A 12,626-nucleotide genomic window follows, 5' to 3' on the forward strand; every position below is an offset into this window, starting at 1 on the left:
AGTTCATGACTGACTATATTAAAATAATACAGTTAAATCCTCAGTAGCCTATACATAAGTGTGCAATAGTGAACTGTTTTCTGCATCCTTGCAATTCATTGTATTTTTTTAAATAGATAATTTCCAAATCAATGCAAATACAGTAAACAATTATGATTTTTGCTCTAATCTTGCAGCCCTAAGATAAGGTATTTTTATATTATTCAATTAAACATATTCAAAAGCTACTAAAATGGAACAAATGTGTTTGTGTTTTCCCTATATTCTATTTTAAAAAAATGGTGGGTCTTGAGATTACCTGTTGGGTTGAAAAACTTTAGAAACTCCTGATATACAATACACAAGCAAGATTTATCAAGTATGCAGAGGAACAGGAGGAAAAATAAAAAATCCTTATCTTAATTTTTAGTACTTGGATCATGTACATTGCCAAATACCTTGTGTCATAAAAAAAAGAACAAATATTGAATGGACTTGTTTTACTTAAGAAAACATTATATTCATATGAAACGTTTTAAATAAACTGATGAGTTTTGCATCAAATAAGTTTTTGTTATCAAAAGACGATGAATAATATAACTATTCATAGATCATTCATTATTTGTCTCATTTTCATTTAAGTGGCCGTTCGTATCAGGTCGCGCATCTAGACGCGCGGCAAACGCCCTCAAATACAGACGCATCTGAATCTAAACTCGTGTTCACAGGCGAGCGCTTTGAAAAGCAACCCGTGCGTCTTGCGCTAACATTTTTAAAGCCGGCAAATTACGCGGGTGGGGCTGAATAAGTGCTGGCAACATCAACCTTCAACCCGGTGGGATGACAACTCACAATTCGGCGCAAATTTAACAATTGCCATTACACAGAGTTACTACAGAAGGCATGCGCGGGCATAGGAGAGAGAGCTCGCGCACAAGCACATAACCTGTTTGTGTGGGAAAACACTGCTAATCTTTCATGATAAACTCGAATCAGTCGTCTTCTCTGCCAGTAACATCTGACGTTTACGTGAAAATGCAAGTACAAAACACAGCCAACTTTTAATTCTTTCATTCAGTGTCATGTATGAGAGGCGCTGTCTAGGGGCTTCACGCAGAGAAAGAGAGAGAGCGCGTGCGCACAAGAGAGGCACCACCGAGCGCGCACAACAATAAATGAAGCCGTTTTAAATGAAAATAAAAATGTAACGTTAAATGTTGCGGCCATTGTTGATTTTGTGGCGCACACAAACAAATCAATGTATGGATAACACTGCCAGGAGCAGAAGCCGCCATTACGCGAAATGAAAGTAAACACCGACGCATTTTTACGCATGTCGACGTATTTTCATAGTCGACGTAATCGATGACGTCGACGCGTCGTTGCAGCACTATAAAGAACGCATTAGTAATATGCGCCCATAAACGGGATGACAAAGTGGGTTTGCTTATCACATAAATCAATGCACAGCTGCACAAAAATGCTTTTAAATATGAAAGATTGAAGGATTGAATGTAAAAGATTATTTTTGAGTCTTTTGGACATAAATGAGGATCGATTATGAGACGTTAGAAAGCGCAAAGAGCTGCTTCACCTGTAGCCTGGTAAGTAAATAAATGCTTTGCTTTAAACAAATGCATCCATTTTTAAATGTTTTTAAATGCTATCTTACGGATTTATTGTATATGATGACACTGTACCTGTGGATATGGTAAGATGAGAAACATTTTAAGTAGTGTTTTGTAAAAAAACCCATATGGCGCTGTTCTAGTGCTGAAACGCTTCGGCTCTCTGCGTGTTTGTAAATTCATTTTTCTCATGTCTGTATTTTTAGAGTACAAACCTTTTCTTGCATATTTGAAAATTATTTTATAAGATTACAATGATTATGTAGGATAGCAATACATTTACAGCAATGCAAAGCCTTCTATTTGTCCTTCTATGACTGAAAGAAAAAGGCTTTTAAAGGTTTTAATAAAAAAAAAATCAATTTCAATAAAAATGAAAACAACACATTTTTAACATTATTCTTAAACTGCTTAGTTTTTCAGTTTACAAAGTCCGTCATCTAATTAGGGATTGAACATAGCACCAGCGCAACTGGCTTTTAAAGGGGATGAGAGAGAAGACTCTCATTGGTTTATTGCACGTTACGCCCAAAACACACCCATTACTCATTAGGAAAATATGTACAACCCTTTTCGACCCTGTGCTCAGTGCACAAACCATTTTTCCCGTCGTTAAATTAGCAAAAGTGGCATCGGACACGCCCATTTAGAACGTACGCCATGTGCTGTAGACGATGCGCTTAGATTGTTAAATAGGGCCCATAGCAGGGACGTGCACAGGGGGGTTGCTCAGGTTGCCCGGGCAACTGCCCATATGCCCTTCTCGACTCAAGTTGCCCTTCCGAGGTGGAAAAAATAAATTGTACTTTTACTTCGTTTACACTATGCAGCGTTCCTTCGTTACTGTATTTTAATTAATTACGAAATGTGTATTTTATTTTTAAATTGCTATCTTGTGTTTCTGGCGCATTCGCGAATTAATGACTCGTTTGAGTCGATTCCTTACAAAGTGTTGAAAATAAATGAGTCTTTTGAGTCGGTTCTTTACAAGGCGAATGGGCCAAACCAGAGTCGTATAATAATAGAGTTACGACACTCACATAGACGTCCGTTGTAAGAATGGAATGCGGAAGTAACAGCGTTTCATGTAGTGACCGGTAGTGACGCATAGTTCCAAACGCAGCACTGAAGCCCATTCATTTCAATGGCACCTGCAGGTAAATAGATGAAATTACCGTTTCTCTTTACATTTTCGGACATTTCTTTAATATAGTCAATTAGTGATATTTTATGAACTCTGCTGTAGGTAATGATTATCGTTAATAATAACTAGTCAAAATTTTATATTTTAATGATTTGTGTATAATGTGTGAATAATATAGATTTAATGGTTTAATATTTTATTACTGGTGGCCATCTACTTTATACTTATCTTTTTTTATATATTACGAGTAACACTAGGGGGCAACAGCGACAAGCTAAATGCCTTATAAGAAAGTCACACTGCTTCACAATGCTGCTATGTGTTTCATTGTGTTTGGTAAGTAATACGAGTGATGTATCCTCGAAAATCACGTATGATTAACATTTAGTGTGTACTGTAAATACAATTAAATATGAATTTAGTGTGTTTCTGTTATGCTTCACTGTTACAAATAACCACGTTGGCGATCTTTTTTTGTGATTTTAATATAGTAAAAGTGTAGGAATTATGTTTTTAGCAGATTGATAGCCATTTATATAGCCATATTTTGCTACAAAAATAAAAGATAAACTGTGTTGCTGTAGTTGGTATAGATAACCACAGTTATCTTTGGGTCACAATTATCTGTTTATCTTTATTAACTGATTTACTGTATTTCCATCACTCCCTAGTAAAAAAAACCTTATAAACATAGTAAGTATAGTGATCAGTTCCCATTACAAGCAAATATTTACCTAAAATAGCTGAAAACCTATGCAAACAGATTGACAGCCCTGCTTGGTTTGGAACTGTAGAACGTTACATGAATCACGTGACCGCGCGGCGGCGAGATCAAAGCGTTTCGTAACTCTGTTATTATACGACTCTGGGCCAAACGTTTAAATTGATTCGCGAATCAGTTTGAATGAATTGTTCAGATCGCTGCAAAAACGGAATCGTCCGAAGCTGTTTTACCCGTAACCTATGTAGAAACACGCAAAATATAACCAGTGTTGGGTGACGTGGAAATGAATTTACCAATCTTTTAACTAAAAGCAAAACTTCACACATGTACCCGCCATTACATACACGCGACCTGTTCGTCCATCGTCAGACACAGTTAAACGCGTGCAACCTCCAGAAGCATTGTAGCACAGATTGAAGAAAATCCATCGATGATTGACGTCTGATTCGCTGTATACTGTAATGCATGATGTAAGTGTTTCTCCCAAAACACACGTGACATGACAACGTAAGAAAACATGAGTTTTGTCTAAAATCATTTTTATGTAAGTGTAAACTGTCAATGTCCTCAGACCATCTTAGGAGATTTCTAACTTTATACATATGCAAAACTGTTGTCAGTTTACTTGTCTGATATTTCAGCTATTAGCTACATCAACATTGAGAATAGAGTTAATTTGTTAATTTGAAATGCTTGTCTATTCTGTGTTTGTATTCTTTTTCTGTACTGTTTGTGTATGTTGCAGTTTTACACATACTGTACAAGTGCCCTTCATAAGTATTCTTCTGTTTGTTGTGGAGTCAAGAAATGTCTAAATATTAAAAGATGAACATGAGACAAAAGTACAGAATCTGTCACATTATTTTCTTTTAATGGTCACTGAGCTGTGTTCCTGATTGTTTACACATGAAAAGCATAAAATGTGTAGGGTTTGATTCACTTATGTGCATTTGTGTACAACACACATAAGTCAGCATTTAATGCTGTTGTTCTTTGTTGTTAAAGCATACGTATGTGTTGAAACATAAACAAAGGTTAATAAAATGTTACATTCTAAACTTCTGACATACTGATATTTATCTTACCAATTTCTGGTCTCCACTGCAAACAGAAAAATCTTGTCTTTACAGTTCTGATACTTATGGAGGGCACTGTATTGTGTGTGTGTGTGTGTGTGTGTGTGTGTGTGTGTGTGTGTGTGTGTGTGTGTGTGTGTGTGTGTGTATTTGCGCGTGTATATCTAGATTTATTTTTTCATGAGTAACTGATAACTCGCTACTTGAGTATTATTTTCATTGCATACTTTTTACTTCTACTTGAGTAATTATTTATTTAGTTACTTGTACTTTTACTTGAGTAAAGTTTTTGGCTACTCTTTCCACCTCTGTTATAATCTTCATAAATCCAGGCTGAGTTTGCCTCGTTTAAGGCTAAATAATCAGACAGATAGCAGCTAGCTCTCATAGCTTGCAGACAAGCAGCCTAGGCTACAATTTTTTTGGTAGGCATTAGGCAAACATGTTTGCTGATTTTAATAAAGACCCTGTTATTCTCAGTCCTAGGCCATGAATTTAAAAAAAAAAATTAGGGGGGGGGTGCCCTTTATATAGGTCATGTCGTGGAATTTTAGCCGCATCAAATAATACTCACTAAGAGTCAAAGTCAAGGATCACACAGACACACTGTCGACAGAATTTTCTTTGTCTGAATTTTATATATTCTGCAGAATAGGCTCTCACCCCCATGGTGCAAGAAGTTTAAAAACCTAAGAGCCCCGATCACAAGGCTGAACACACATTTATAGTAGTTGCTGAAACACGTATAATCATCAGTTACCACGTCATTTAGAGAAACAACCTTCAATTCGTCACTGATTAAGAAACAAACAGTTAAACATAAATCTAATGACATCATAAAACATATGTCTTGTTCTCAGTAAACTCTACCGTTTACTGGGTTTCTAGCTTAATGATTCATTCGTTATCTTATCATATAGGACTGCACATGATGTTTAAGTCCTTGGACATTTGTACTTGCTGAAAAGACAGAAAGAGCATATTTCTGTACGTAAGCAGAAAAACATGATTCTTATGTAAAGCACATTCAATGAGCTTTGTAATTAAAAAATGAAAAATAGGATGAAAAATAAAGCATAATAATATGAAAAGAAAGCATAATAAAATCCTCCACTACACTCCTCCCTTTTTATGATTTATTCATAACTTAATTTACTGTCATCGTTACGTAGCTCTGTTTATTACCCTTAACCATAGTGTGCATATAGTTCTGTGCAGTTGCAAAAGCAAAAATGCACACACACATAGTATGATTATGAACCTCATTTTTGATAGAAGAAAAATAGTTCGTTTTCTTGAAGAAATTGAGCACAGTTAGAGTTGGGGTCGTGAGCCCTTGATGATTCCGGATTGAGCACAGTTAGAGTTGGGGTCGTGAGCCCTGAGCACAGTTAGAGTTGGGGTCGTGAGCCCTGAGCACAGTTAGAGTTGGGGTCGTGAGCCCTTGTTGATTAATTTCCTTTGTAGGTTCGGGTTTAGTAGGACCACACGGTGCAGTCGTGCCAAGCTATCATTAAAGATGTCGTGTGCGTGTGTCCAAACCAAACCCAGAATACTGGAGTCGTCCTCCAATACTTTGTGAGCTGTTGCAGTTCTCTCGTGTCGTTCTTCGTATAAACTTGCAGTATACAGGTATCTGTGGTTCCCACCAATACGAAAAAGTAGTCCGTAGCAGTCGACTAGCCGTCCTCCCTTTGGTTTACACCTTGCAGTCCAGGACCAACCCTCCGGCAATGGGCAGCGTGCATCCATGTGGCACGCTCCGCGACCTTCACAGCGGTGTGAGTCGTCAGCAGAACCTGAAACGGACCTTCCCACCGTCTGGCCTTCCAGGATTTCCTCCTCAGGTTTTTCACCAACACGAAATCGCCTGGTTTGATGTTATGCAACGGTCCCTCAGCGGGCCGTGGTAGGGCTGCTTTGACCTGTTTTGAGATATTTTGAAAAATGGAAGACATAGAAATACAATATTCCAACATAACATTTTCATTTTGAAGGGTATCACCTGTCGCCCTGTGTGGCTCCCACCCCATATGTGGTGGTCTTCCAAAGAGTATTTCAAATGGGGACAATTTTGTTCGGTCTCTAACTCTCATTCTCATGTACATCAGTACTAGTGGTAAGCACTGAACCCAATTTAGTTTCGTCTCTTCACACATTTTGCTCAATTTTGCCTTGATGGTGCCATTTTCTTTTTCCACTGCACCTCCACTTTGAGGGTGGTAGGCACAGTGATTGGTCAAATTGATTTGCAAGAATTTCCCCACATCTTTTACAACTTGGGCAGTGAAATGTGCTCCATTGTCACTGGAAATTTTGTTTGGGATACCCCATCTGGGAATAATGTCTTTCAACAGCATTTTTGTCACCCCAGCACTGTCTGCATGTTTAGTGGGCGTGGCTTCAGTCCATTTTGAAAACATGTCTGTCATTACCAAGCAGTAACGTTTACCTTCTGCTGGGGTCAATTCAATGTAATCCATCATTACATGAGTGAATGGTCCCTCAGGAATGGGATGCCCCACAGGTGCAGTTTTTACCCCTCTTGCAACATTATTACCCAAACATATATGACAATTTTCACAATGTCTCTGTGCTACAGGGGAAAAACCCTTTGTGAACCAATTTTGTGCCATGGCTGTCAACATTCCTCCTTTGGACACGTGGTCTAAGCCATGTGTTAACCTAGCAAAATGGGAATAAAAGTGTTTAGGTAAACAAGGTTTTTGATTTGGACCCATCCAAATCCCTTCAGGAGTTTTAGTAGCTCCACACGATTTCCATAGAGCTATTTCTGTTGGGAGAGAAAATGTTTGCATGCTTATTAGTGACTCCTGTGGTGTTTCGGCTTCCTTTTCCTGGGAAATCTGTGTAAGAGAAACGTTTTTGTTAGTAGTCATGAGAGATGCTTCCGCATCCGTGCGTGCATTTCCTCTGGAGATCACGTCCTGTTCCTTGGTGTGTGCTTTGCATTTGCACACAGCTATTTGAGAAAGGAGTAAAATTTGTTATAGGAGAGAAACTGTCAGTAAAATCAGCAGTCAATGTAAATGGTTATAGATTGATTAGTAGCAAGTTGACAAGCTTGTGTTAGTGCATGCAATTCAGCCACCTTTGCAGAATTATGAGGTGGTAAGCATCCGGATTTCACTACTTCAAAGTCAGACACAACTGCCCACCCCATCCTATTTATGCCTCTGTCATCTCTGGAAGAGGAACCATCCACATTATATGTGAGGGTGCATTTAGGTATGGGTGTGTCAGCAAGGTCAGGCCTTGGTGTACATACTTCCCGTAGGGCAGACAAACAACAATGTGGTGTACCTTCACCAGGTGTAGGTAACAATGTCGCCGGGTTTAGCACTGTACATCTTTCAACTGTGACATTAGACATCTGTAACAATGCACAGGAATAACGCAGCCATCTTGCTGCAGACAAGTGAGATGTGCGCTGTCCAAACAGTATATGAGACACAGAGTGAGGAAACCAACATACGCAGCTGTGCGTATCCCACAAACTCACTGCTGGCTTGTACAGCTTTTTCCGCAGCTGCCACTGCCCTGAGACATCCTGGTAGGCCCCTGGCCACCGCATCAAGGCGTCCTGAAAAATATGCAACTGGTCTCAACTTGTCACCATGTTCTTGTAACAAAACAGAGGTCATACAGCCATTTCTTTCATCCACAGTTTGAACAAAAGGCTTTTTCGGGTCTGGCAAACCTAAAGTGGGTGCCTGCTGTAATGTCTGTTTTAGTTTCACAAATGCCTTTTCAGCCTTCTCTGTCCATTCTACCTTCTCTGACGGTGCCAAAGGTTTCTCATAAATCATATCATGCAATGGTTGTTGCATCTCAGAATAGTTAGCAATAAAAGTCCTGCAATATGATGTCATACCCAAAAAATGACTTGTTTCTTTGTAATGGGCCTTGGTATATTAGCTATTGCCTCTATTCTCTTTGGAGAGAGAGGCTTACCCATTGGTGTAATTTCCTATCCTAGAAAGGTTACTTTCTGGACTGAGCACTGTACCTTCTTGGGGTTGACCTTGTGGCCCTCCTCAGCTAGATGAGTGAGCAACCGTATGGTGTTGTCTGTGCACGACTGCTGAGTCGGTGCCGCCACCAAGAGGTCATCCACGTACTGCAATAAAGCAACATCATCATCCAACACAAGTGTCTGTAATGAACAATGCAATGCAGAGTTTGTAAATAGTGCGGCTCTCGCTATACCCCTTAAATGTAAAATCAAACCAAAACTGGCTATCAGAATGGACAGAGAACTCTGAAGAATGCACTTGAAATATCCACTACACTGAAAACCACTGGCCATCAGCTGGTATCTGTGAGAAATTGTGTAAGGGTTTGGCACGTGAGGTGCTCTTACCTGTACCGCAGCATTTACTGCTTGGAGGTCTTGAACAAACCTCCACTCTGTGGGCTGACCTGCATCTCTGACCTTTTGCACAGGAAATATGGGTGTTCTCACAGGTGAGTTTGGGCAGGGAACAATTATCCCTTTCTCCAACAAGGCCTCAAATACTGGCCTTATCCCCTCAAGCGCCTCCCTTTTCAGAGGGTATTGAGGTTTACATGGTCTGTAATCACTTTTTGGGGTGATAACTACTGGTTCACACCCTTTAATCAAACCCACATCGTATTTATCTTTAGCCCACAGGTGGTCAGGTACATTGTCAAAAACCTCTTGCGGTAAATCAATGCTAGCACACGTCATGTGCGCTGGCAAAATGTTTTGTGAATTTGAGTCTACAGAGACAGCTTTCTGAATTACAACTCTCTCTCTCTCAGCAATGAAAAAAGAAACACAACTTCTCCTGTGTGCCGTTATCTGCTCTGAGAACTGCACGTTATCTGACAACATTTCCCAATCAACAGCCTCGCTGCAGGCTTTTGCAAATTCACCTGCTTTTTCCCATGGCTGACTGGTATTCTTTGCAATGGAAACATGGGGTACCGAATTTTCAACATCAAAAATTTGTTCTTGCTTTTCTGTCAATTTTACGAGTGCCACACACCATGAGTCATTCCAGCATATGTGGGTTATTGTCAAGCCCTCGGTTTTTATAGAGAACCATTTTTCTTCCCACTCTCGCTCTGCTGTCTCAACAACATGAGCTGTACAATGCATGTTATCAGCTGGAATGACCTCGCTGGTCTGTGGCAATCTTATCTTTCCTTCAGCAAACAATTCTTCACTTCGAAAGGCCCATTCATACACATGTAACAGAGACAAACATATAGACAACATTCTGGGGTCCCAACAAGAAATATTCAGGCCTTGGTTGTTACATAAGATGCTAGCATTCATTTTACACATCAAATCCCTCCCCATGAGGTTTACCGGACACGCGTCAGATAATAGGAACATATGCATGAACTCATTACCGTCATGCATACAACAGAGTGGAGCAGTAAATTCTTCCCTCACTATATGCCCTGAAGCACTCATAGATGAGTTAAACTGCCCACTCAAGGTGACAAATGGGAATTCATCTTTGCGTATGACAGAGTCAGTCGCACCAGAGTCCACCATAAACAACATAGCCTGTCCCTCAACCACTATTTCTTCGAGAGGCAGTTTAGTGTATGCCTCTCGTTCAACATCAAGCAAAGCAAGTTCTTCATTGCATAGAGCGTTTCTTTCCCTTTCACACACATCAGAAAAAACAGAATTAGCAAGCAGATAATATGGCATTTGAACCGCAGAAAAAACAAGATTGGACTTACCCGCCTCTGTACGATGCTCCCCTTCCCCCTCCTGGCTTCAGTCGGCCCTTTCTTTACACACCGGCAGGTTTCCCGTGCTCCCTTGGGATTCCGGTGTCCCTTTAGTTTTCAGGAAATGGAAACATTGTTTTTCAAATGTCCTTTCTGTCCGCAATACCAGCAAACATTTTCTTTCGGATCTCCTCTTCTCTCATTCTCTCTGCTGCCCGTTCTCTCGGGAGCGTTGTCCTTGCGAAGAGAAATTGCGTTGTTATGTTGTGGCTGTGCCCATTCTCCTATCTTGGCAAAAAGCTGAAGATAGCTGTTTCTCTGGTGAACGGCTTCTCTGCTGTTTCCTTAGGCCTTGCCTCCCATTCCGTCTTTATCTGAACATCATCTTTGTCCTCTTCAAAAGTGCTGTCAAGGATGTGGATGATCTCTGATTCTGGTCCACGTGGCAGTTCTTGCATCGGCGGTGGCGGGGGTGCAGAAGGTGGTGCTTGTCGTGCTGGCTGTTGTATCTGTGCGGCTTGTTGAGCTGGTTGTTGTATCTGTGCGATTTGTTGAGCAGGTGGTGGTGGAGGGCGACGTTGTGGAGGGGGTTGGAGGTCATCGTCCAGAAGCGGTACCCTTGTGAATTGGAAATGTACCCCAGGTGGGGTACGTGCAGGTGCATAGGGAGGAGGGAAAAAAAAAAGAAAGTTAGGTTCATCATGTAATGAATCTGATGTAGGAAAAACATTTGCTTAATGTTTAGCTCTGACTTAGTCTGAGTCAGTTCGTCCTTGGTTCTTATCTTACTCTGTGCTCTCATTTCTCTGCCATCCGCAATGATCTTTTCCCTTAATAAAGTGAGTGCTTTTACACTCAGTGTTCCTTTAGGAGGAAAATCATACCTTTTCTCCCAGATTTTACGCTTTCCAACGCCCCCGTGCCCTTTGATTTGATCACTCGAGCATACACGCCATTTTCCAGATCCATTGACTTTGTACTCCCTTTCGAATTACCCTGACCCATGGTCACGAACGAAATAACGCTTACCGTATTATCTATTCAGATGCCACCACAACGGTTCTTTTCCAGATTCCGTCAGCTTTGACTTCAGAAATGGTTGAGACTCTCCCTTCCCTTAGGCCTGGGGTACGGAGCCCGAGACCTCTTGTCTCAGGGGTGATCAGTCAGTCTCTCCCAAACCTGGAGTCTACAGCTGTGGAATCCGCATCCTCGTCGCCATTATTGTCGTGGAATTTTAGCCGCATCAAATAATACTCACTAAGAGTCAAAGTCAAGGATCACACAGACACACTGTCGACAGAATTTTCTTTGTCTGAATTTTATATATTCTGCAGAATAGGCTCTCACCCCCATGGTGCAAGAAGTTTAAAAACCTAAGAGCCCCGATCACAAGGCTGAACACACATTTATAGTAGTTGCTGAAACACGTATAATCATCAGTTACCACGTCATTTAGAGAAACAACCTTCAATTCGTCACTGATTAAGAAACAAACAGTTAAACATAAATCTAATGACATCATAAAACATATGTCTTGTTCTCAGTAAACTCTACCGTTTACTGGGTTTCTAGCTTAATGATTCATTCGTTATCTTATCATATAGGACTGCACATGATGTTTAAGTCCTTGGACATTTGTACTTGCTGAAAAGACAGAAAGAGCATATTTCTGTACGTAAGCAGAAAAACATGATTCTTATGTAAAGCACATTCAATGAGCTTTGTAATTAAAAAATGAAAAATAGGATGAAAAATAAAGCATAATAATATGAAAAGAAAGCATAATAAAATCCTCCACTACAGTCAGAGCAACTGCCCCTAAAAAATCCTGTGCACGTCCCTGGCCCATAGACTACATTACAACTATTCCTTTAAGCAAAATGTGATTTGGCTGAATTATGAGGTTTAAGGGGTAGAGTAAAATATCAAAAGATAAAATCATTATTTTATAAAAACTTGACACAATAAGAGTTTCACCTTTTTTAGCTTTTATGGTCTATGTGCGTGTTTCCACAGGAGCAGCAAGTATCGGTAAAGGCATTGGTGGTATCCTCTTCTCTCGATTTTCCCGCTCCAGTGGACAGGTAGGAGGTGTAGATGAGGACCCATCATTTTCAGAGGGTGGGACATGTGAGAAATGTCATATGGTGCCAGGAGAAGAAAGCAAGTCTGTGGAACCTGATGAAAAGCTAGAAGAGAAAGAAGATGAGAAATTGGAGGAGAAGCAAGAACAGAAGGCAGGAAACATCAGCATATCACAATCAGCCTCTGTGATTATGGATTACTCCTCCTGTAAGCATTATTTGCTCAGAAATTGTTCCAGATATTTAAACTTA

At 40.2% G+C, this 12,626-nt stretch overlaps 2 protein-coding genes across 3 annotated transcripts in view; one reads left to right on the forward strand and one right to left on the reverse strand.

Moving 5' to 3' along the window:
• ddhd1b (DDHD domain containing 1b) overlaps positions 1 to 12,626 on the forward strand; it is a 336,751-nt gene that overhangs the window by 244,999 nt on the left and 79,126 nt on the right. Inside the window, exon 12 of one of the 2 annotated variants that reach the window (XM_065263706.1) lies at positions 12,307 to 12,582. The exons of the other annotated variant lie outside the window; for it this stretch is intronic. Coding sequence (XP_065119778.1) covers positions 12,307 to 12,582 — 276 coding nt within the window. The remainder of the gene's footprint in view (positions 1 to 12,306; positions 12,583 to 12,626) is intronic. 2 annotated transcript variants of the gene reach the window in all.
• On the reverse strand, positions 6,476 to 10,290 carry LOC135745405 (uncharacterized). The gene is made up of 2 exons (XM_065263707.2): positions 8,582 to 10,290; positions 6,476 to 8,155 (listed from the first exon to the last, which is right to left on the reverse strand). The coding sequence occupies exons 1-2, from the start codon at positions 10,262 to 10,264 to the stop codon at positions 7,586 to 7,588; spliced, it is 2,253 nt and encodes a 750-aa protein (XP_065119779.1). The 5' UTR covers positions 10,265 to 10,290; the 3' UTR covers positions 6,476 to 7,585.

Source organism: Paramisgurnus dabryanus, chromosome 12, assembly GCF_030506205.2.
Source record: "Paramisgurnus dabryanus chromosome 12, PD_genome_1.1, whole genome shotgun sequence".
NCBI classification, from domain to species: domain Eukaryota; kingdom Metazoa; phylum Chordata; class Actinopteri; order Cypriniformes; family Cobitidae; genus Paramisgurnus; species Paramisgurnus dabryanus.